This window comes from Nannospalax galili, unplaced genomic scaffold (genome assembly GCF_000622305.1).
Source record: "Nannospalax galili isolate Female #2095 unplaced genomic scaffold, S.galili_v1.0 scaffold591, whole genome shotgun sequence".
NCBI classification, from domain to species: domain Eukaryota; kingdom Metazoa; phylum Chordata; class Mammalia; order Rodentia; family Spalacidae; genus Nannospalax; species Nannospalax galili.
The window spans coordinates 2,089,730-2,115,154 of record NW_008330926.1 but is presented as its reverse complement, the minus strand read 5'-3'; the positions used below and the strand labels follow the sequence as shown (position 1 = coordinate 2,115,154).

The window sequence follows — 25,425 nt, the reverse complement described above, 5'->3', positions numbered from 1 at the left end:
TTTATTCTACAAATAGAATGCCACTAATGACAATGATGATAGCTAAAAGTTATATGCTAGGCTCTTCTCTAAGTATGTATGCTAATTCACTGAGTCCTTCAAACAACCCTATGAGGTTGTTACCATTTTATATATGAAGAAATTAAGCAGCAGAGAAAATAAATAACCTGCCCAATGCCACATAGTTAGAAAGTAGCAGAGCCACATTTGAACTCGGACCTCTATGGTCTACACCTTAGTCAGTATGCTGTGACCGCTCAGTACTTATGTAGTACGTCCTTATAGCACAGTCTTACTCAGATGCTGAATGCACCCTTCCTGAAGGTAGTGGTGTCTAGTTAGTGTCTGTAGTAAATGTTCTAAGAACACCTGCTGTGCGTGGGATTCTCTATGAATTCTCTTCCAGGAAGCCGTCTCCGACTTCCTTCAGCTCTACCTCCCCCGTCTCCCTGGTCCTTGATGTAAAATCATCTTCTACCTACATCATTTACTTTTCTCTCCACCTCTGCCTGGTACCTCAGGTGTATTCTAACTCCTGCGGCAGACAATGATAACACTAAGCAAGAATCACACCTCACTGTGAGGTAGGGCAGCCTCATGGCTAAGGCATGTCCTGCCAGTCCATTCAGCTTTGAATTCACTCACAGTGCCGCCAGTCAAGTGAGTAGGTGAGCTACTCAATGTGTGTGTTCCCGTTTCTTCACCTCTAATCAGAAAGACCAGCACTTACTCAACAGGACTGTCATCAGGACTGAGGGAGAGTATACAGCAGTGTTTGATTAAGGTACTGGCTACCATGCTGCAGCAAGGCAAGGCCCTCCCTATCCTAACTCTGGCCAATAGTTCACATTGCCCCCAGAGGACTAGCTGTCCCCATTCCTCTACTTGCTTGGGAATCCCAAGCCTACCCCTACATTTTTGAGGCTTACCCTCTGCTGCTGCTTCTGGAGTACAGCCAGCTCCTGCTGGTACACAGCAGGGGCAATGGGGTACACAGCGGGCAGCTGCGCTTCAGGGCACATTAGCTCCTTCACAGTGTCTGTGGCCACTCCCCTCTGGATGGCTCTGTTGATCCTCCACACAGCCTGGAGCACTGCAAGAGAGAAGAGAAAGAGAGGACACGGGTGGAGCATTCTAGTTATCTTGGATGTCCTAGCCAACCAGGCTCTGCTGGGACCAGTAAGGGAAATGGCTTTGTAACCCTCTAGAAAGTCATTCTTCTAGGTTCAAAATACATTTCTGAATGTGCCAGAGGAGAGGGGCCTAGGTCATTTTCAAAGAAGAGGCTCTGTGAGAGGCAATTTGTCAGGCCCAAAAGCTGAGTAGCTCAGAATGCAGCAGAGTGTCATGGCAGAGAATTCCTAAGGCTGTGAGCGCAAGATTGATAGGTAGCTATGGAGGGGAACTAAGATGAAGTGAGTCAAGGGCTCTAGGGACCAAACCTTGGTGACAGTGTAAAAGAATAAAGAGGCAGTTCCACTTGAGCTACAGTGAGTAGAAGAAGCTAAAAGGGGCCATAGTACCTGGGTATGGTTTGAGTTTACATGCTTTAAGTTAGTAAAATGCCAACAGATGTGGTTACTGGCTTCAAGGAGCACAGGATCTTGTGAGGAGGAATAGGGATACAAAAACATCTCCAGCACCCAGCAGCAAAGGCTACAGTACAAGTACCAACCCCAGTGCTATAGTGGCTGTGTTGAGAGTGAGCAGAGACCCTTCTTCACAAAGAAGCCTCTGAGACAACTCTGAAGATGTTTTCACCTTCTTCTGATAGGTAAAATGTATAATCCAGAGGCCCAGAGGTCAGGGGTTGGAAAAGCTAGGGAGCAATCATGCTGGGTGAAAGGTAAATGGAAGAACAGGAGAGCACTGGGAAGATCTCATCTGTCCAGGGCATGGGATCAAAGTGTGAGATAAAGAATGTAAGAAATTTAATCCCAGCCCTTGGGAGGCAGAGGCAGGTGGATCTCTGGGATCTCTATGAGTTCGAGGCCAGCCTGGTCTACATAGCGAGTTCCAGGCAAGCTGGGGCTACAGGGAGACCCTGTCTCAAAAAAAAAAAGCAAAAAATTGTGTTTGCATATGTTTTAAATGTAAACAATTGTGTTTCTTCCTCACCTGAAGAATCACAATTCAGAAGCCAAAGAAATGTAAGCAAGCTCAAACTCAAAACTATAGGCAAACTGCCTGGAATGAAACTGCCTGCCGGGAAGCCTAGTCCTGATAGGTAGTGACATGTCATTATCTTTCATCTGTTGTGTCCTTCCAGGGAGGGTGGGGAGGGCAGAAGGCAGAATATATGAAGGGCAAAGTCCCTAGGCTGGGGAGCTAGGCAGCAGTTTGTTTTGTCCAACACAGAAGCCAGAGAAGAGGTAGGATACATTTCCAAGAGCCAGCAAGATGCTTCCCAACCTGGAGATGACTTACTGGCTTCCTCCTGATCACCCTTCTTGTTCGCTGCAGCCACACCAGCCTGGATTTCCTCCTTCTCCAGAAGCCCCACCAGGCCTAGCTCCTGCAAGAGGGCAGAGGCAGTAGAAGAGAGTCCTTGAGGGCCATGAACATGCATTAGGAGTTGCCTGTACAAATTCCACGTCCACCAAGCATGCGGTCCTGCCTCTCCCACCTATCTCTATAACCCCATCTTTAATCTTTTTTATCTAGCACATATCTAAAATAATAATAAACAAGATGCAAGTATTAATAGCACCAGACAGAAAGTCAAAGCACTGAGGACTAGGAAGATGACTTAGTGGTTAAAGTGCTTGCCATGCAGCTTGGATCTCCAGAACCCATGCAAATGCTGGCCCACCTGTAATTCTACTTCCGAATGCAGAGACAGGATTCCCAGAGCAAGCTGGCTAGTGAGACCAGCCACACTGATGAGCTCTGGGTTCAACTGAGAGGCCCTGCCTCAATGAATAAGGTGGAAGAGCAAGAATAATTCTCAACATCAACCTCAGGCCTCTATACCCATGTGCACATGTGCATGTGCACATCCCCTCCCACATGAACACACATGTGCACATGAACTCACACCAGATACATACGTATGAGAAATAGGGGGAGGGGTCAAAACATTGAGAACAAAATCATCAAATCAAAACTGAAATTCATCAAGCGGGAGCCTATCACTGTGTTTTGGACTGGCTATGGTCCCTCCTGTCTGAGGGGCTCTCAGAAACAGACTCTGACAGCTTGGTCTTCTGGGCTTTGGGGTGACTTAGCTATGTAAACATGGAATTAGTGGTGACGTGCACAAAAGAGGCTGTTTCTACCCTATAGGTAGACAGAGGTGAGAGCTAGAGCCTGACCTGGGCCTTCTGCTCTCTGTCTGAGCTCAGCTGTTCCAGGTACCAGTCAGCAAAGTCTCTTCTCACTCTTATCAGAGCCAGGACAGGGTCTTGAAGGGCCTCAAGCAAGGCCTCAGGGCTCTGTTTTACCAGAGCATCATCAACAACTTCTAGAGCTCCATGGACTGAAAAAGAGCAAGACTCCAAGATTTTGTGTGAAAAGCCCACCTCTCACCAACCCTGGGAATCTGCCTCCTTCCTGTCTGCCCAGAGCTATCCCTGCTCTTGATCCCTGGGAATTTGGGTCCATGTGGTACAGCCCATATCTACACCTTGGTCTTCACAGCCCTCCCTTCTCACCATACTAGACCTTGAAGGTATCTTGACCCTAACAAGCAAAATGTCCTCCCATTCTGAGCCTTCCAGTTGCCCCTGACCGCTCCTCCCCCATCTACCATCATCCATCATCCTTCCCATTTTTTTTAAATTGTTTTTATTTTCTGTGTATGCATGTATTGCCTGCATATAGGTAAATGCACCCGTGTTGTGCAATGCCCGCGGAGGTCAGAAGAGTCTGTTGGATGCCCTGGGACTGGAGTTATGGACAGTTTTTAGCTGCCATGTGGGTGCTGGGATTTGAGCCCGGGTCTTCTGCAAGAACAACCGGTGTTCTTAACCGCTGAGCCATCTCTCCAGCCTCCATTTCTTTTTCTTCTGAGACAGTCTCACTGTGTAGCTCTGTAAGGCCTTGAATTCTCAATCGTCCTGCCTCAGCCTCCTGACTGCTAGTATTATAAGTGTATACCCCTATTCCCAGCTCTACTCCTTTCTTGACTCTAATTCAAATACAACCTTCTAATTCCCTTGTCCCCAGCACCAGGAGCTGAAAGACCATTTGCCTCTGGCCTTTCTGTAATTCTTCATTCCAAAAGTAGAGAGCCGCTCCTCCACCACAGCCAGACAGAAGACACACACCCCTTTGGCCTCTGATCTCCTGGGATAGGAACTGGCTCACATGAGGTCATGGAGTTTATCAGAGCAGCCATCCCTAAGCTTCCTAGGACGCTCCTCATCATTTCTTACCATTCACGTGGTTGATATGGCCCTGGATCTCTGCTTGGGTGAGGCAGTACTCATAGATGTCCTGTTCTTGTCTGTCATCCTGTAAAAGCTAGACTTAGAAAGAGACCAGGGGAACCAATGCAATCTCTTCCTCTCTGTCCTTGTCTACACTCACTTCTACAGACCAATCTGCTTAGGACTTGGAGAAATTGTGGGGTCTATCCCCTGGAACTGACATAATTAGGCCAGAGGAGCCTGTGGACTCTCTAGTCTTAGTCTCATCTTGTGCCACATTCCTGAGCCCCTCAGGCCACCCTGAGGCTCATCCCTGAAGATCTCCCCCAGCCTCCTTGGCTGAATAACATCACTCTTCCATTTCCTCTCCTATAAAACATCACTGGCCTGTTTTGCTAAGAAGCAGCTTTAGAACCTGAGGCAGGATAGACAGCAGTCCCAGTTCCACTTGAGACTTCCAGGCCACTTAGTTTTTTGGCCCCTGTACCCCAAGGTGCCTTACAAAGTTCTTGGCGTTGGCAGCCTTTTCCATCTTGGCCATAGCCAGCAGCTCTTGGTAGATAGCTGCCAGAGGTTCACGAAGATTCCCCAGAAGAGCACAAGGATTCTGCAAGGCAGCCAGAGTGTCCTCCACCACCCCTCGCTCCACGGCCTCATTGATAGCAAGAACAGCTGCGTGGACTGGGAGGGGCATGGAAACAAAGTCAAGAAGCCAGAGGGACCAGGACAAGAATACAAGCAATTGACATACCCACTCTAATATACCCCCTTTGCATTCTCAGGGGACAGAGCCTGATTTCTCAGCCTGTGGATATAAGAGGTATCAGAGCCCATCCAAAGGCTGTGAGTCTCTGCATGCTCCTATGTCTTACTCCAAAGGCAGAGCCTAGCTTTACCTGCAGCCTCATCCACTGAGAGCTCATTGGCCAGGATGCCCCCGATCTTGCTGAAGGCAGGTAGCTGGAGGCCATACTTAGCCAGTTCCGAGGCAATGTTGCTGAGTTCCTCAGCTGCGATGGTACGATAGATGCCCTTCGTTAGACTCAGAGCCCAAAGGCTTTTCCCAGACTATGGAGATAAGAAAGGAGTTGGCTTACCTGTGAATTTCACTTTCCCATAGAGATCATGGATTTGAGGGGCCAATCCCAGCCGGAAGAGGAAGAGACTGGAAAGGATGGAAGGTTTTAGGACACACTGGTATCTATTCATTTTCACAATCTGCTCACAACAGGTAGGTAGGACAGACATGGGAACCCAAAGATGAAGAGCACTTAGCACCTGCCCTCAAATCACCCCAACCTACAAGGAAAATCAGCCAAGGCAAGAGCTATGGAAGGGAAATTCAATGCTACAGGAAGTCTAGGCAGCCATGAAGGTGCCACAGAAGGAGGATACAGGGTAGTGGAAAAATAACAGGGTAGAGATGGAGGATGGGAATGGCATAGCAAACAGAGCTGCTGAGGCCAGGAATGGAGGCAAAGGACATGGGAAGGGAGGGTGTAAAAAGATGGCATGGTGGGTACAGGTCAATCCCTGTCTAGGACTTGGCCAGTTGACTGCTGATGGCTTCCTGTGGGTAGGACCAAGCAGCCTTCCTTATTTGCATTAAGCATCTTGCATGTAATTCTCTTGATGAGTCCAGGTACCGATTCATCATATCCTAGTCACAAGCTGAACCTTACCCTGAAGCTCTTTTACTCACAAAAGTCACACATAAATGTGCCCTCAAACATGTATGTGAATGTAAACACCCATGCGGATCTAAAATCTCACCCTCCTGAAAAGTGCTCATGTGGTTGCCCTCCCTCCTACCTGCTGCATTTACTGCTGCTGACTGATGGTTACATCCACCTAGAGGAGCCTAGTTGACAAAATTCAGGGTTCTCTCACCTGAGAGCATGAATGCAGTAGATCACCCGAGGCATGTTCTTCTTGTCATAGATGTCCGTGGTCTCTGGGAAAAAGGTCTAGAGGAGAAGTCAGCCAGTTACTGTATCAGGTATAGAGAGGACTGGCAATGAATCTTCCTTGCCAACCAGAGCTAGAAGCTAGAAGCCTGGGGCTTCTAGGTCAGTTTCCATGACCATTTCCCTTTAGCCCAGTGTAAAAAGGCAGAGGGGACACATACTAAGACAAGACATGGCCAGTCACAGAGTGCCTAGGATTAACTGATCACTAGATGAGACAATGGGGACTATAGAATGTAAGCTATATTTGGCAGAAAAATTGGGCCCCAGGCTCTTACAGCCTCAGTGAGCCCCAGTCTCTCACCTGAGTCTCTCTCCACAAAGATGGTATGTTGGGGAGCTGGCCATGCTGTCAGGGAGGGCCCAATGAGGCATGTATTGCCAAGGCTCATATAGGTATCAGGTTTCTGGTCTTTTTGAGACAAGGTCTCCCAGTACCCCAGCTGGCCTAGAATTCACTATGTAGACCAGGCTGGCCTTGAACTCACAGACATCCACCTGCCTCTGCCTCCCGAGTGCTGGGATTAAAGGCATGCACCACCATGCCCGGCAGCAGCAAGTGTTCTTAACTGCTGAGCCATTGCTCCAGCTGCCCAACTCTTTACTTTTCTGAGATAGGGTTCACTATATAACCAAAGCTGGCCTCAAATTCACAATCCTTCTGTCTCAACTTCCCAAGTGCTGGGATTATAGGTTTGTGCTACCACACCCAGAAAAATGTCTTTCTTTGCTATTTCCTCTTTTATTACTTTTTTACATTTTTTATTTATTTCTGTGTGTGTATATGTGGGTGCACACATGCCATAGTGTGCATAGATGTCAGAGGACAACTTTCAGGAGTTGGTTTTCTTACCATGTGGGACCTGGAGAGCAAACTCAGGCCAGGCTTGGTGGCAAATGCCTTAACCCAGTAAGCCATCTTAATAGCCCTTCCTCATCTTTCCCTTCTATGTGGAAGAAACACAAAGAAGAAACCATACACTGCAGAATTCTATCAAGCCTTAATTTGCATAGTGCTTCTACAAAGGGAATTTACAGACCATGGAATCCTCCTATCAACATTATAGGGTAGACAAGCAGAAATGATCATACCTACTTTATAGGTGTAAAACAAATTGGGGTTCACAGAGGAAAAGGACATGTAACATGGGTGCAGTGGGGTCTTAGTCCTACATCTCTGGCTTGAAGTCTCCCACCTGGAAATGTGGCAGGCTCTTGCTCCACTCTGAAGTTCTGGTAAGATGATGGCTGCCTGTGGGTAGGACCAAGTAGCCTTCCCTATTTGCATTAAGTGTCTTGCATGTAATGCTCTTGACTGATTCATCTTATCCTAGTCATAACCTGAATCTTACCCTGCTGCTCCTTTGCTCACAAAGGTCACACATAAATATGCCCTCAACATGCACGTGAATGTAAACACCCATGCGGATCTAAAATCTCACCCTCCTGAAAAGTGCTCATATTACTGCCCTCCCTCCTTTCTGCTGCATTTTCTGGCATAGGGCTGATGGGGCTGACATGTCCTCCATGCCTACACTTCATAGCTCTGCTGCGTGACAATAATGATTCTTCTTAGCCCAGGAGACCTTAACCTCCTTTCATACACAAGGAAGTGAAGCCACCATGCAACTTGATTCAAAGGCACAAAACCCCACCAGGCATGGTAGCTCACACCTTTGAACAGGAAAGCAGGGGCACAGAGCCCCAAAAAGCTGTTCTCTTAGATTAGATAAACAATAATCTTGGGGCCCCTTGTTACCGAAGGTAGACCAATGTGGGCTACTGCAGACAGCCAAAAGTTGATGTTGTCCGTGTGACGGAAATGTAAGCCAGTTGCCTGAAAGGGAGGAAAGAGAGAATCTATTTCTATAACTCTCAGGGTTCCCTATGGGCAGACCAGATCCCAGCTTAAGGATTTAGGAGGGAAGGGTCAGAGGAGACAGAGGACCCCATTCTATAGCTCCCCTGCTCTCCAGGATAGAAAAACAGAGCAACAGGGGAATGGGTGACCCAGCTGGACATTTGGGAAGGATGGCACTGGAGAAGGGCTAACAGTTCACTAAGGCTTCCTAAAAAGAGAGTCTGAGCTGGCGTAGGACAGGAGGCTTAGGCCGGCTTGAGCAGAGAAGGGACACACACACCCAGGAAGGTCCTTCAGGGTGACGAAGCCTGTGAACCTTGTAGTGGAGACTGTGACTAGAAGATTTTATTTATTATTTTATGTGTATGAGCGTTTTGCTTGAATGTATGTAAGTGCATCACACACATGCCTGGTGCCTTCAGAGACCAGAAACCACGGACTTATAGGCAGGTGTTACCCACCACGTGGGTGCTAGAAACTGAATTCAGGTCCTCCGGAGGAGCAGTAAGTGCTCTCAATGGCTGGACCATCTCTCCAGCCAGATGTGGACTCTTAAATTACATGGTCACTATACCTTCATAGCTGTGAAAAGGGATAGCTTGGGAGAAAGACATGGCAGGTGCCCACCTGATACCTCAGCTGCTCCACGTCATAGATCTTCTTCAGGGGGACCACTGAGGGTGCAAAACAATGGCCCAACTTGGCCAGGAGCACTCCATTCCGAAGACTCTCTTCCAGTTCCACTGGTGATGGAAGCTCCTCCTTCAAGCATGCCTCCATCCAGCTGTGAGCATGAGAGCTTGTCTCACCCACTGGGCAGGCCATATAGGTCCTGGTCCCTATAGGGCCTGCCAAGTGCCCCCAAGTGCCCTGGGACACCTCCATTCCTTCCCTGCCCTCAAGTTCCCTCTCTTCATATTGTCTCACTACCCACGCCCCTTTTCCCAAGCTGCCACAAATGCCTAACCAAGCCAACCCTCTGCTCACCCACCCTGGAAAATCTTCCTGGGTGGATCTCGAAGTTGCCAGTCTTCAGAGAGGTATAGCCAGAGCCTGTTACATAACCTCCCACTCTGGCTACATACCTAATTCAAACCAAACAGAATCTACAATTTCTCTCATGATTCTAGAACCCTAAGAACAGAAAGTTCATGCCTGCTCAAATAATCTTCATAGTTCATAACTCAGCTTTGAGGATGATGACAGTAACAGGAACCCCAGGGATTGTTGGAAGAGAAACAGCATAAGGGACACAACAGGCACACCTCTTAGAATCAGAGGCCTAATTTTCAATTTATGTCCCAGACTTCACCTCTGAGACTCAACTGCATATCTGCAAAATGAGGCCAACACCACTGGTACCGTCTGCTTCACTGAGCAGCTGCCAGGACCAATGAGCTGGTGATTGTGAAAACACTTGGAATATAAAAGCATTTTTCTGCCAGTGGCTGTACAAAGGCAAGCATAAAGACTTCTCGGGGAGGTTGGAGAGATGGCTCAGCGGTTAAGAGCACTGGCTGCTCTTGCAGAAGATCGGGGTTTGAATCCCAGCACCCACATGGTGGCTAACAACCATCTATAACTTCAGTTCCAGGGGATCTGGTGGTCTCTTCTGACCTCCATGGGCACTGCATGACATGAATGCACTTACATACAGGCAGCCATAACACACATAAAATAAAATAAAAAATAACTAAATGAAAAAATAAAAATAAATTTACAAAAAAAAAGACTCCTTAGGAACTTTCCAGATTTCCCTGTGCATTGAGGTCTACAAGATAGTATTTATCTCCAAAGAGAACCAGTCACATCTTGCTTCATGCTGTCCCTGCTGGAGTCTCAATATCCCAATTTCCACTCTGCTCCATCCTACCTGCTTTTTGGAAAACACTAAAACAGACTATTAGTTATAAAGAAAAGAGGGGTTAGGGAGATGCTCAGCAGGTTAGAGTGCTTGCTACATAAGCACAGGGACCCACATAAAAACCAGGCATCACTGGGCATGGTGGTGGATGCTTTTAATATCAGCACCTGGGAGGTAGAGGTAGGCGGATGTCTATGAGTTCCAGGCCAGCCAGGGCCAAATTGTGAGACCCTGTTTCAAAAAAAAAAACAACAAAAGCCGGGTGTGGTGGTGCACGTCTTTAGTCCCAGCACTGGGGAGACAGAGGCAGGTGAATCCCTGTGAGTTCAAGGCCAGCCTGGTCTACATAGTGAGTTCCAGGCCAGATGAAGCTACAGAGAGACCTGTCTCAAAAAGGACAAAACAAACAAACAAACAACAAAAAAACCCTAAAACAATGACAACAAAAACCAGGCACCTGCAACCTCAGCACTATGTAATATTACTGGATTGCTAGAGCATGCTGGCCACCAGCCTAGCTCCATGTTCAGTGAGAGATCCTGTCTCAAGGAAATAAGATGGAGCCTAACAGAGCTAGGTACCTAGCATTCCCCTTTGAAATCTACATGCATACCTGCGCGCGTACACACACGCACACAGAATTATGTATTTATCAAGCCCCTCCTGGACAAACTGAATTGAAGGGTAACCAGCCTTAAAATGATGAACGAGGGGCTGGAGAGATGGTTCAGCAGTTAAGAACACTGGGTGTTCTTGCAGAAGACCCAGGTTCAAATCCCAGCACCCACATGGCAGCTAACAACTGTCTGTAACTCCAGTCCCAGAGGATCCAACAGCCTCTTCTGACCTCCGTGGGCATTGCACAACCTGGGTACACTGACCTACATGCAGGCAATACACACATACACATAAAATAAAAATAATAAAAAGTTTAAAAAAAATGATGAACGAAGTCCTTTGTGTGTAGGGTATGTGTATATGGGTGCACATACATGTGAGTTATGTGGGTATATATACATCACACATATGCAGGGGCCAGAGGAGTATATTGGGTGTCATCTTCTATCCCTCTTGCTGTATTGTCTTCAGATAGGGTCTCTCACTGAACTTGAAGCTCCTGGCCATTTCTACTTAGCTGGTTGGCCAGTGAGCTCCTGGGATCTATCTATCTCCATCCCACCACTGCTAATGTTCAGGCTGGGTATTTGAACTCAGGTCCTCATGATTATACACTAAGTGCTCTCACCCAACGAGCCATCTCCCTAGTCTACTAAAAATTTTAGGAAATCAATTAATGAGGAAAAAATAACAGAATTGGAAAATGGTTATTTCATTTTGCATAAAGTCCTGTGTTCTATCTTTACTAGTAGGAAAAAACCAACAAGCATTCATTTCGCATTTATTTTGCATCCTTGATAATCAATTCCATTGAGGGCCAACAACATAAAGAGTCATTTGGTGATAGGTTAATAGGGAATTTTATGAAATACAGATTGTTACCATCTGAACTCCTAGATCAGACTTAGCATCACTAAAAGAAGCAGAAGGAGACACTGTGTTCCTATGAGATGTGATGTGAAACATGCCACCATCGATGAAGTCTTCTCATCAAAAAATGTTGATCCCGGGGCTGGAGAGATGGCTTAGCGGTTAAGGGCACTGACTGCTCTTGCAGAGGACCTGGGTTCAATTCTCAGCATCCACATGGTGGCTACGAACCATCCTTAACTCCAGTTCCAGGGGAACCCGAAGCCCTCTTCTGACCTCCACGGCATTGTACAACACGGGTGCACTCACATACGTGCAGGCAATACACTCGTACACATAAAATAAAAATAATAAAGAAAAAATTTTTTTTAAATGTTGATCCTGAGCTGGGTGTTGTGGCACACACCTTTAATCTCAGCACTCTGGAGGCAGAGGCAGGCAGATCTCTGTGAGTTCAAGGACAACCTGTTGAACAGAGAGTACCAGGCCAGCTGGAGCTACAGGGAGACACTGTCTCAAAAAGACCAAAAAAAAAAAAGTGTTGAACCTGAAATTAATGAAGCTTTTGGAGCCAACATCCATTTATAGAAAATATGGAGTTTAGAGAGATAAGTTGAAGACATCAAGAAGCAGATAAAGACAGTGTCAGGAAAGGGATCCAGTTTCTTAAACAAGTCAATGACACAAAAAATGAAAAAGGGGGCAGGTGAGCTGCTCTTGAGTTAAGACTTGAGAGGCAATCGTGATATATCAGTGTTTTAGATTCTTATTTTAATAAGCCAAAACAGATTTTCCTTTAATTAAATTTTTTTCACTGTATTTATTCACTGTACATGGTTCTGTATTATATAAGGACAGATTCTCTTTTTAGACAGTGAGTAAAACTGGAAAACAGCCTATGACTTGATTTTCCAGGGATTAACAGATAACTTAGTTGGGTATTATAATGGCACTGCAGTTAGGTAAGCAATTACCCACACAGTATAGAGCTATGTATTGAAGGACATAAGGAGTGAAAGGGTGTAACATCTGAGATTTGCCTTGAAAAACAGAGGATGTTATTTTTCTTTTCTTTTCTTTTTTTTTTAAAATTTTACCCTGAGACAGGGTCTCATGCAGCTCAGACTGGCCTCAAACTTGCTATGTAGTACAGGCTAACTTTGAACTCTGTGTGCGGAGAGAAGGAGGGTATATGTACATGATCATATGGGTGGGTACACATGTGTATGTGTGTGCATGCATGTACACATACCAGAGACCAGAGGTTGATGTCAGGTGTTTTCCTTGATTACTCTCCATCTTATTTTCTGTGATGGTCTCTTATTGAACTTGGAATTCACTGATCGGTTAAGATGGTTGGTCAATGAGCTCCAAAGATTCACCTGTCTCCCCAGTACTGGGATTACAGGCACATGCTATTATGCCTGGCTTTTTTGTTTGTTTCTTTGTTTGAGATGGTCCCCTTGTAGTTCCAGCTGACCTGGAACTCACTATGTAGATCAGACTGGCCTTGATCTCACAGAGATCTGCCTGCCTCTGCCTCCTAGTGCTGGGATTAAACATACACAGGTGTGCGCTACCACACCCAGCATGCCTGGCTTACGCTGTGCTTAGGAACTGAACTCCGGTCCTCAGGCTTGTGTGGCAGGCACTTTACCAACTGAGCCATCTCCCCAACCCCAGACCTTAAACTTCTTATCCTCCTATCTCCCAAGGACTAGGAGTATAGGTGTGTGCACAATGCCCAGCGGGAAGATACTGTTTCAACTTGTCCTTCCTTACAACATTGCTTTGGGGACAGGTGCCTAGGATAGCCATCTTTCTGGACCCTGCTTACCGCTTGGCTTCCTCCAGCCGGCACAGGTACTGATAGGCGATGTTCTGTCGCCTCTGCTCATCCATCTCCTCAGCTGTGAGGCGTTCATCTAAGGTGTGAGGGAAGAAGGTTAAGAAGGGAACATTAGACAGGGACCTCAGGGGATGGAGAGATGTTTCAGTTACTAAGAGTACTTGTTGCTCTTACAGAGGACTTAAGTTAGGATCGCAGCACCTACATCAGATAGTTAACAACAATCTGTAATTCCAGCTCCAGAAAACCTGAGGCTCTCTTCTAGTCTCTATAGGCACATGCACGCATGTGAGCTGTGAGCATATACACCACAGACACATAACTAAAAAATTTTTTAAATCCCTTTTTTTTTTTTTTTTTTTGTCTTTGAGATAGGGTCTTCCTGCAGTCACAGCTGGCCTGGAACTTGCTATGGAGACCAGGCTGGCCTCTATCTCAGAGAGAAGGTCCACCTGCCTCTATCTCCCAAGTGCTAGGATTAAAGGTGTGCACCACCGTGCTTGGCATAAAAAATAAAATAAATCTTAAAAAAAAGACAGAATCTCAACTCTGAAGCTAATGCTGCTCGGGAATACACTATCTCCACAGCCCCTCTAGCATGAAAGCTCCTCCCTATGACCTGACTCTTCCTCCCAGAACTCCCATCATCAGGGAACCTCCTTCAGTGCCAGAGACATTTCCCTTCTTTCCTCTGAAGTCATCTTCCTTTCTTTCTCCTCTTTCCCAAGTCTACCTCATGGACTTCCTTTAGTGCTGCCCAGCAGGGTTATCTAGATCCTTCCTTGGCTGGCAGCTTAGCCCCTTGTCTTACCCTTCATTAGATGCTAACTTCTCAAAGAAGTGCTGTCCCAGTCAGGTTCTCCCTCAAAGGTATGGCTGACACAACCAACCAGTAAGCAACAGCCATTCATTCACTCAATTCCTTTTGGTCAGACCCTTAAAAAATATAGGGACTGGAGAGATGGCTCACCAGTTAAAAGCACTGCTGCTCTTGCAAGAGGTTCAGTTCCCGGTACCCACATGACATCTAACAACAGACAGTAATTCCAGTTCCAGGAGCTCTAATGCCCTCTTCCAGCTTCTGTGGCCATTGCATGACATAGGTGTACTTACATACATGCAGACAAAACACTCATATGCATAAAATTTAAAAAATTAAAAAAAAAAAGAAATATAGGCAGGTGTGTGGTGCATGGTCTTTAATCCCAGAACTACAGAGGAAGAGGCAGGCAGATCTCTGTAACGCTGAGGCCAGCCTGGTCTACAAAGCAAGCTTTGGGTCAGCTGTAGCTACAGGAGACCCTGTCTCAAAAAGACAAAGAGAGAGAGAGAGAGAGAGAGAGAGAGAGAGAGAGAGAGAGAGAGAGAGACTATTAGTAAAAGAGAAAAACATGTACATAAATAAGCCAGGGGTACAATTATAGTCCACAAATAAAATCTGTGGAAACAGCAGAGGAAGCAAAAGATTTTACCTATGAGTTGGGTGGTAAAGCTAGTAAAGATGAGCAGGTAAAAGTAGTCCAAAAGAGGGATCCATCCCACACACTTGGGGTTAAATGAAAGGACAGAAAATTTTAAAAGATCACATGAGTGGGCATGGTGGCCCACACCTTTAATCTCAGCACTTGGGAAGGAGATGCAGATGGATCTCTGTGAGTTCAAGGCCAGCCTGGTCTACATAGTGAGTTCCAGGACAGCTCGGGCTACAGGGAGACCCTGCCCCAAAAAGACCAACAAAACAAAACAAAACAATCACACAGGTATCATCACTATCCTTCCTGCTCATCTGGGGAGGAAAGTAATTTTAAGTTAAGTAAAATGTTTGGAGGTTAAATAATACTAACCTCCAAATTCAAAAACAGGGAATACCTTAAATAAGATAGCATTCCTACTCTGCCTTAGCCACAGCCTCCCTTTATGACTCTCCTTCCTCCTCTCCCCATCTCTACTCTGCAGGGAACACAAAACCAAATTAAACACACAGGGCAAGAGAAAGTTGCACATACATACCAGAGTGCCTGCAGAGGCAGCCTGGTCACTGTCTTTGACTCAGCACTTAAGCCATTCCCACCCCAATTTCATCTTGCATATCCTGCAATAAGGACTTCAGGGAGGGTAGGGCTTATTTGAATTGGCAGTTATAAAAGTTAAATCAAACACACATTTCCAAGTACAGATTTGAAAATGCTGGCCAACAGTAGAAAATCCCTGGGTTCCTCTGAGGGAGTTTACAAGGTACAAGTGTTGGTTATTAAGCACAGAAAATAAACCAGTAAGTGACATCACCTCAGAGTTATGCATTGGGAACTGCCTGAGATGGCTTGGTTAGGGCCTTGAGCACACACACAATGTATCTTTACATTGTGTAAAATAGTCTTCCTGCCCTTTTTAAGTTGGAACTAGCGTTCCTTCATGAGGTTGGAGGGCACACGCTTTGTTCTTTGAGCCCTAGTGGAGAAGGGTTGGGGTGAAGGTTTTGCTTTTCATTCAGCCAATCAGATGGAACCTTCTCCCCTTTCTGCTAACCTGAGTTTCTCTCTAAAGGAGTGCAGTCCTCCAACTTACTAAGTAGCTAAGGATGACCTTGAACTCTTGATTCACGTGCCTCCACCTATCGAGTGTTGGAATTACAGGCAAACGCCACCATACCCGACCAGCAGATTGTGCAGTTTAAGTAAGTAGTGTTTAAGCACTATGAAGTCTGAGGGGCATGGTCTCAAAGCGGAATCCCAAAGCCTAAGTGTTTCCAGGTCCTGTGGCAGCCTTTGGCAAGTATGGTAGCCTACAAGTACAGTAACTGCTTTAAGGGGCCATCTAGATCCTCTACATTCGCTGGATCCTGGAATTCCTGAATCCGGGATTAGGGTAGACTGCTCTTTGAAAGCTCTGGAGCGTGCACGGGGTCTGCCCACAATTGAGCCCTCTCCTCACTAAGCAGTGCGCAGTACAGCCTCTCCCACGAAGGTCAAGCCCCACCTGTGGCACCCCTGCCCCACTCTCCCCGGACCCTTACGACACTCACAGGTCGCCCGACCCGGGGCCGCGGCTCTCGGATCCATGTTCCTCCTCCCAAGTTTGAATCTCCCGCCGCTGGGCCACCGCCCCTTACCGTCGCCTCACTGGGATAGGACGCTTCCGGTCCCTGCTGCTGGGAATCCTGGGGTTTGTAGTTCCTCCAAAGACAGGCCTCTCAGTGGGGATAGTAGGGATAAGGTGGAGGCAGTTCCTTGGTTTGCTGTTTCTCCAACTCCCCTTCACTGCCAAACTAGCTGTTTTTCAAGTATCCCCTGCCCCTGCCCTTGCCTCGATCACGTCACCCTAGTCTTTCCATTAACCTCTGCCACTTTCTATGATATTCCTGGGGGAATACCTGTGGGGTGCTTGGTGTTATACATTGAACTAGGTGATGTGTACAGAGATATATAAACACAGATAAGGCTCTAGAGACATGCTGTTATGGTACAAGCAATGGACAAATAATCAAATAACACAGAGGGAGGGAATCATAGCAGGAAGGCACAGAAATCTTCCTAGCAGAGGTTTTAAAAGTTGATCTTGAGGAAGGATAGAAAAACAGGTCAAATTAAGGGGTCATGGGAAAGGAAAGGGGCCCCTCATCCTGGAGTCTGGTTGAAATCACCATAGTTAAGAATTCTAGCACTGAGCTGGCATGGTGGCTGTGTATGCTTTTAATTGCAGCATTTGTGGGCAGAGGCAGGTGTATCTCTGTAAGATAGAGACCAGCCTGGTCTACATAGTGAGTTCTAGACCAGCTGGGGCTTCAGGAAGACCCTGTCTCAAAAAAAAAAAAAAAAAAAAAAGAAAAAAAAGTTCTAGCACTATCAACAAAATTTGCTGATAGACACAATATTCCTTTTCTATAGAGATATTTCAAATAATGTTAAACTAAGGGCTAAAGAGGTGGCTCAGTGGTTAAGAACACTGAGGCCCTGGGTTTGGTTTCAAGCACCCACATGGAAGCTAACAACCATCCTTAACTCTGGTTCCAGGGGCTCCAACATCCTCTCCTGACCTCTCTGGGCCTTGCACAACACAGGTGCACTTATGTGTATATAGGCAAACACTCATACACATAAACTAAAAATACTTTTTTCTTTTGGTCTTTTAAAAAATTTTTAAATTTATTTTTATTTTATTTGTATGCATGTATTGCCTGCATGTAGGTAAGAGCACCTGTGTTGTACAATGCCCTCGGAGGACAGAAGAGGCTGTCGGATCCCCTGGAACTAGAGTTAAGGACAGTTGTTAGCTGCCATGTGGGTGCTGGGATTCGAACCCAGGTCTTCTGCAAGAACAGCCAGTGTTCTTAGCCACTGAGCCATCTCTCCAGGCCCTCTTTTGGTCTTTTTAAAGACAGGATCCCCCCATAGCCCCAGCTGGCCTAGAACTCACTATGTAGACCAGGCTGACCTTGAACTCCCCAGTACTGGAATTAAAGGCATGTGCCACCACTCTGGGCATAAAAATAAACAAAATTGTTTTTTGTCTTTTTTGTTTGTTGTTTTTAGGTTTTTTTGTTTTTTTTTTTTTTTAGTTTTGGTCTCCCTGTAGCCCTGGAACTCCGTATGTAGACCAGGCTGGCCTTTAAATCACCGAGATCCACCTGCCTCTGCCTCCCAACTGCTGGGATTAAAGGCATGTGCCACCACACCTGGCTTATTTTTTCTTTAAATATTTTGTTTAAAACTGGGTGTGGTGCTACATGCCTTTAATCCCAGCAGTTGGGAGGCAGAGGCAGGTGGATCTCTGTGAGTTCAAGGCCAGCCTGGTCTACATAGCAAGTTCCAGGACAGCTGGGGCTACAAGGAGACTCTGTCTCAAAAAGACAAAAATGAATAAATAAATAAATAAATAAAATAAAAATTACAGTCAACTGGGGGCTGGGGAGATAGCTCAGGGGTTAAGAACACTGGTTGCTCTTGCAGAGGAATTGGGTTCAATTCCCAGCATCCACATGGTGGCTAACTGTCCATAACTTCAGCTCCAGGGGATCTGATGCCTTCTTCTGGCCTCCTTGGGCTTTGCATGACACAGGTGCACTTACAGGTGGAAAACACTCACATACATAAAATAAATTTTTTAAAATTAAAAAAATTACAATGAACTATGATTAATACTTAAGCATGGATGAGCCGCAAGTAATGGCTTTACTTCTTTCCCAGATATGGACCTGGGAGACTCACAATCAAGAATACAAATTTTATCTACAGTTAAAATATTTAAATGTGGGGCTGGAGAGATGGCTCAGCGGTTAAGAGCACTGACTGCTACTGCAGAGAACCTGGGTTCGATTCCAAGCACCCACATGGCGGCTACGAACCGTCCTTAACTCCAGTTCCAGGGGAATCCGAAGCCCTCTTCTGACCTCCGCGGCATTGCACGACATGGGTGCACTCACATACATGCAGGCAATACACTCATACATGTTGGGGAACCCTGCTGTTAAGGTTGGCTCCTTTCTCAGCAGGGGCTTCCTGCCTGACTTACCTGGAAAGTGCCGCCAAGCACCGATGCTTGGCCTCATTTAAAACATGACCTTTGGCATAGTTACCTGGAGTAACCTCTACCTACAAGTTTTTTCTATATGATAATTAGGCATTGCCCATAGTTGGATGATAGACTCCCACTACCACATGGTAAATAAAGCATACTATGAGCACCTATTAGCTGAAGCATTGGCTACTGCCTCCACACTATATTTTCCCTAACCCCCACTGAATAAACGGAGCTGTTTCACTGAGTCTGGAGCTGTTTGTATCACTGAACCTGCCTCCCCTGAAGGCGGTCCCTGTTCATCACTTCTGCTCTCTTTGTCCTCGTGGACCGGTGGCAACGACCCACGAGGAAAGGGAGAGACCCCACACATACACATAAAATAAAAATAATAAAATACTTTTTTAAAATTTAAATGTGACCTCCCTTTGCTTCCCTGGGCTGCACAGCCTTTGGCATCCTGGTGCCAGCACCTTTCCTGGGGTTTATACTGAGTTCAGTATTGTATAACTGTATTAATTCAACTGTGAACCTAAAAGTTACTGCCACTTTTGAAAGAAAAAATATATTTAAATGTAACTCACTTGTTCAACCCTTGTGTCCACTTATGACTTTTCCTTACTTGCTCTAATCCCAGCCAGTGCACCTAGAGAACTATAATATGATAGCCTATAATATCATTTAATTTTCTTGGCAACTTCAAAAGCCACCAAAATCAGAGACATGGGTATTGTAAAGGCACGAAAGCAAAAAAGACTCAGAAGTCCACACATGCCCCAGTGTGTGTGCTCTATTTTTTGTTTGGTTATTTTTGCTTGTTTATTTTGTATGTGTTTTTGCTGTTGTTTGGAGACCAGGGGTCTCCCTGTAGTCCCAGCTGGCCTATGTAAACCAGGCTAGCCTGGATCTACCTGCCCTTGCCTCCAGGGAGCTGGGATTAGAGTCATATCCCACACCCAGTTTGCTTGTTTTAAGAAGGGAGTCTCCCTGGCTTGGAGCTTGCTATGTAGTTACAGAACACCACCTGCTTCTGCCTTACCAGTGCTTGGATTAAAAATGTCACTCACCTGGATATGGTGGCACACACCTTTAGTCCCAGTACTTGGGAGGCAGAGGCAGGTGGCTCTCTGTGAGTTCAAGGCCAGCCTGGTCCACATAGTGAGTTCCAGGCCATAAGGAGACCCTGTCTCAAAAAGACCCCCAAAAAGTGTCTATTAACCTCTATGCTTAAATCTGTGTTACAATCTCTTATTAATAAACTCCAAGCCTTATGTGGTGGGCCATGCCTTTAATCCCAGCACTCAGGTGACAGAGACAGATTTTTGTGTGTGTGAGATTGAAGCCAGACTGGTTTACATTGTGAATTCCAAGCCAGCTGGGGTTATAGGGAGACCTATCTCAAACTCCCCCCACAAAATAAAATAAACAAACTCCAACTTGTCTTCATTCTGACTTGACCTGAAATTCTTTTCTGCAGCAAAGTGAAGAATCCTGGCTTCACCTGTGTAGGGGTTTCTGAAAAGAACTCAGGTTGCTACAGGCCACAGCATGAAGGTGTGCCTCTGGTCCATGTCCCACTGCTATTGCCAATGTGGGCTGAAAACTGAAGAATTTATTAGAGTAAAGGCGAGTGGCATTCCAGCCAGTGAAAACAACGAGTACAAGAATATTAAAGAAATTAAACTTGGTGATAGGGGAGAAAAGGTCAGCTAGGGAGAAGGTCAAGTTGCATACACCTTAGGCACATTGCTAAGATACCGAGACAGGGCCTGGTGAGAAGCCACCAGCCAAGGAGCTCTTTAGATGCAAGTCAGAGTCAGCATTTTTTTTTTTTTGTCCTTTTGAAGCAGGGTTAGGGTTAGCTCCTGTAGCCCCAGCTGTCCTGGAACTCACTATGGAGACCAGGCTGGCCTTGAACTCACAGAGATCTGCCTGCATCTGCCTCTCAAGTGCTGGGACTACAGGCATATGCCACCACGCCTGGCTCAGAGTCAGCTTTATGCTTTAGAAAAGTGATGGTAAAGCTGGGTGTAGTGGCACATGCCTTTAATCCCTGGACTTGGTAGGCAGATTTCTGTAAGTACTGAGGCCAGTCTGGTCTACATAGCAAGTTTCAGGCCAGCTGGGCTACAGGGATGCCCTGTCTCAAAAAGACCAAAAAAAAAGTGGCAGCAGGGGCTTAGAGAGGATAAGGCTAGGGACAGGCCAATTGGGAAGTGATTACAGTAGCACAGATAATAAAGGCTTAAACTAATAAAAGATAACTGTTACAAATATTGTGGGGGAAAAAACTGGAGCATATTTTATGATAGGTATTTTTCCCTTCTCCCTTCACACTCCATTCAAGCAGCTGGGTAGCCTAGGCTCAAAACCTCATTGGCAAGCCAGGCATGATGGTGCACGCCTTTAATCCCAGTGATCCAGGAGGCAGAGGCAGGTGGATCTCTGTGAATTCAAGGCCATCCTGGTCTACATACTGAGTTCCAGGCCAACTGGGGCTATGGGGAGACCCTGTCTCAAAAAAAAAAAAAAAGAATTAAATTGGGTTGTGATGGTGCACGCCTTTAATCTAAGCACTTGAGATTCAGAGGCCAGCATATCTCTGTGAGTTCAAGGCCAGCCTAGTCTACAAAGCCAGTTCCAGGCCACCTGGGGCTACAGGGAGACCCTGTCTCAAAAAGAAAAAAAAAAAAAAAAAAAAGGCTCATGGCAGACATGTTAGAGCCCTCCCCCAATAGTTAGTATTCTCAACTCAACAAAATCTATCATCAACTGGGAGATGAGTCTCATAGGCATAGCTGTGGGGAGTTATCTTGATTATATTCACTGATGTAAGAAGACCCTTCTTAACTGTGGGTAGGACATTCCCCCAGCAGGAGATTCTGAACTGTACAAAGTAGAGAAAGGAAACTGGGTGAAAAGCATTGCGTTATTGCATTCATCCCGCTCGGGTTCCTGACTGTAGATGCAACTGCTTCAAGCTCCTGCTGCCTTGACTTCCCCATAGTGATGAATTGTGAGCTAAAACAAACTCTTTTTCTCATAAGAAGCTTTTTCCAGTGTATTTTATCACAGCAACAAGGGGGAAAAAAAAAACAAGACAAACTTAAAACAGGAAATATCTAAACCCAGAACTTTCAAAGGAAGAGGAGATTCAGGTTGAGAAAGTGAAGTTTCCATCACTCTTCTGAAGACCAAAAGAGATTCCTGTACCTTTCAGTAGCTAGGGTAAGCATTGAGCAATGTTCATGGCTCCTGAACACAGGTGACCCATTCCCTGCTTCCTGGGAAGACCCCCAGGAATACAGAACTCCACAAACGAACAATTGTATAAGGAGCCAGGCAGGTGTGTAAATTTTCCTGGCCCAGGCAGAAAGCAGTTCCTGAAGGAGTTGCTTGTTGCCTCTTCTGTTTGGGTGAGGGCCTGGGTCTGAAAGGGCCAGGTGATGAAAGAAAAAAAGATGCTAGTGGATATGCCTGTAAATGGATGGCCACAAAGGGGATGCTCGACTCTTGAAGTCTTAGCAGTCCATATCTCCACCCCACCCGACCCCCCACGCCAGCTTGGACTCCACCCTGGGGGAAGAAAGAGAAAGCTTCTAAACTGACTCACATTGCTTCCACCATCCCAGTGCAATAGGAACTCAAAACAGAGCTGAATGGAACTGAATTTCTTGCACTCCAGAATTACATACCAACATACAGAGTTAATGTGTGGTGAGTGCTTATTATATGCTAGGTATTGTAGTTAGTACCATCTTACAAGAATCATTTAATTGTCACAATACAGATGAGAAATTGAGGCTTAGAATGGTCTCATAGCCAATACCTGTAGAGCCAGGATTTAACCCTGGTAGTCCATTCCAAGCTTGGTCTTTAACCATTAAACACAGTACCTCCAAGGCCATAGCCTTGAGACTGAGGAAAAGGACTGCTACAGAGGAATTTCAAAAGTGGAATCATTTGTTGAGACTATATCCTGAGGAGGAGTGAGTCAAGGTGTCTCCTTGATTTCTAGCTTAACTAACTAGTGTTTATTTTTATTTGGTTTATTTGTTTATTTTTATTTTATGTGTATGCATGTTATGCCTCCATGTATATAAGTGCACCTGTGTCGTGCAGTGCCCATGGAGGCCAGAAGAGGGTGTTGGATTCCCCGGAACTGGAGTTACAGATGGTTAGTCACCATGTGGGTGTTGGAATTTGAACCCCATCTTTTGCAAGAGCAGCTAGTGCTCTTAACCACTGAGCCATCTCTCCAGCCCCCACTGACTAGCCTTTTAATAACACTGTGGACATGAAGAAATAGAAGTTCCATATTCAACAAGTTAAGTGTGCAGATAACATTTGGAAATTATTGGCTTATTAGTACTATTAAACCCAGAGCACTGGTGCCTGGCCTGGTGTTACAGGCCTGTAATCCAGTTACTTAGAAAGCTAAGGCAGCCAGGCGTGGTGGCACACGCCTTTAATCCCAGCACTCAGGAGGCAGAGGCAGGCAGATCTCTGTGAGTTCAAGGCCAGCCTGGTCTCCATAGTGAGTTCCAGGACAGCTGGGGCTACAGGGAGACCCTGTCTCAAAAAGACCAAAAAAAAAAAAAGAAAACTAAGGCAAGAGGACCCCAAGTTTGTGTCCAGTATGAGCTACACAGTGAGTTCAAGGACTCCATGGACAACTTAGCATAACCATGTCTCAAAGAAAAAAAATTGAAAAACTCAGTGGTAGAGCATTTTCCTAGCATGCAGAAGTCCTAGCTTGAATCTCCAGTATGGAAAAACACAAATCTTACCAAAGGTATAGTGTTGGGGAACACTAGCATTTAGGAAGCAGACAGGACCCAGAAGAGGAGATGGAAAAGGGATTCTTAGAGAACAAGGACACAGTGGGTGACAGAAGCCTTGAGGAGGGAGGGCATTGCAAGGAACTGCAGGGAATGAAACTAGAGAATGATTCGGGATTCAGGGATCCGTCACTGGGAGGTCATTAGGACCTTGGTTGAGAGCAGTTTCAGCCCCTGCCCTGTCACCAGGTTGTACCTCTTAGGCGAAGCCTGCTGAATGGATGGCCATTCAGTGTTCCATTTGGCCTGGACTGGCTGTTTTAGCACTCGGAAGGTCCAGACAAGGGCAGAAATATAGCTGCATGGAGCATGGGTACCACTGGACCCAGAGCCAGGCCTGCTCCAAAGGCTGTGATGCAACAGCAGTCAACAGACCGCATGTGTTTGTTTCTGGCAGTAGCTTTTTACTTCAAAAGGCTTTTCTCTAGGCAAATGAGGACATTTGCGTTCAGATACAGGCCACCTTTGGTGAGTTGGGTCAGTGGGTCCCTAAAGTGGTAGGGCCTTCTGTCCTCTCATTAAGCAGAGCCTGGAGATTGCAGAGTACAGGAACAGGGACACTCTTCTAATCTTCAGGCCTTTCATGATCATCACCGTTTACCCTGTTATCAAATGTCATACTGCCACACAGTATGCATGTATACATATATGCAAATGTGCATGTACATATGTGTTGTATGATACTGTGGCAGCATGAGTTGTTATGGAGTTTGAAAATACTGGGAAAAAGACCACGAGATTCAATTCAAATTTTAATTGGTCAAATTTATTAGGGATATAGCTGTCTGTGGTCCCTTAGATTTAGGACCCAGGGCCCCTGAGGGGAGGGTGGAACTAGCTTTTAAAGGCAAAAACCGCAAATCCCATAGGAATTTCATCACACATGAGTAATGCCAGGTGGTCCTGAATATGGTCAGCATGCCCAAGTTAGCAGATAAGCAAACTACAGAAGCCAAAGCAAGCTTGTATTAGTTCTTCACTTAAGGAGGTATAGAGACCTTGGCAGTAAGGCACTTTCTAATTAAGTGCAGGTACTGTGTCTGGGAAACCCAAGGTCAGTTACTCCAAAGAAAGCACTCTTCTAAGGGGAAGTAACTAAGTTCAGGTGCTTAACCTTGAAGCTGGCTATTTTTCTAGCTTTTGAAGATTAAAGTGGCTGCTTTATACAAAATGAAGTTATTTTGGCTATTACAACTTGGGGGTGCTCCATTTGGGACCATAGTAGAGTAACCCCATCTTGTTACTGCCTCTCCATTTTGTTCCCCTGAATAAGGCAAGATTGACATTTGACTAAGTCTAATTCCAGGGAGCCCCCTCACCTCCCCTTTAGAAGCTGGGTTCTGAGAGATAGCTGACCACAAACAATGGTGGCACCTTCAAGATGCTGCTTCTGTACATCTGCTTGTTTGCTTGACAGGAACTAGCTTATGTTTCACAAATACTATGTTTATCCAAAGGAAAAACCATATACCTTGTAAAACATTAACATCTTGTAATTGCTTCACTAAAATGCCAGATGTCTTGTGTTTTTTACCTTTAAAGACTTCTGTCTCTTCTCAGTTAGTGCTGCATTCTCTGTAATACCATGAGCCCCTCCATTTTGTGTAAGTTTAACTGATCAATCATCTGGTCACAGGGCCACTCTTAGGAAGGCAGGATATGCTAAACAGA

The 25,425-nt window shown here is 45.8% G+C and overlaps 1 protein-coding gene across 3 annotated transcripts in view; it reads right to left on the bottom strand.

Annotated features, from left to right (window-relative positions):
• The window catches only part of Iqgap3 (IQ motif containing GTPase activating protein 3), a 42,195-nt gene extending 25,656 nt beyond the window's left edge, over nt 1-16,539 (bottom strand). The window contains exons 1-12 of one of the 3 annotated variants that reach the window (XM_008853549.3): nt 16,422-16,539; nt 13,388-13,475; nt 8,826-8,982; nt 8,097-8,174; nt 6,261-6,337; nt 5,468-5,535; nt 5,267-5,380; nt 4,873-5,051; nt 4,377-4,455; nt 3,315-3,478; nt 2,428-2,515; nt 930-1,093 (exon numbers count right to left, since the gene is read on the bottom strand). In XM_008853549.3, the coding sequence (XP_008851771.1) occupies nt 930-1,093; nt 2,428-2,515; nt 3,315-3,478; nt 4,377-4,455; nt 4,873-5,051; nt 5,267-5,380; nt 5,468-5,535; nt 6,261-6,337; nt 8,097-8,174; nt 8,826-8,982; nt 13,388-13,475; nt 16,422-16,458 (1,293 nt within the window). In that variant the 5' untranslated portion in view covers nt 16,459-16,539. The remainder of the gene's footprint in view (nt 1-929; nt 1,094-2,427; nt 2,516-3,314; nt 3,479-4,376; nt 4,456-4,872; nt 5,052-5,266; nt 5,381-5,467; nt 5,536-6,260; nt 6,338-8,096; nt 8,175-8,825; nt 8,983-13,387; nt 13,476-16,421) is intronic. The other 2 variants (XM_029556706.1, XM_029556718.1) reach the window with 2 other exon arrangements.
• Nucleotides 16,540-25,425: the final 8,886 nt, after the last annotated feature.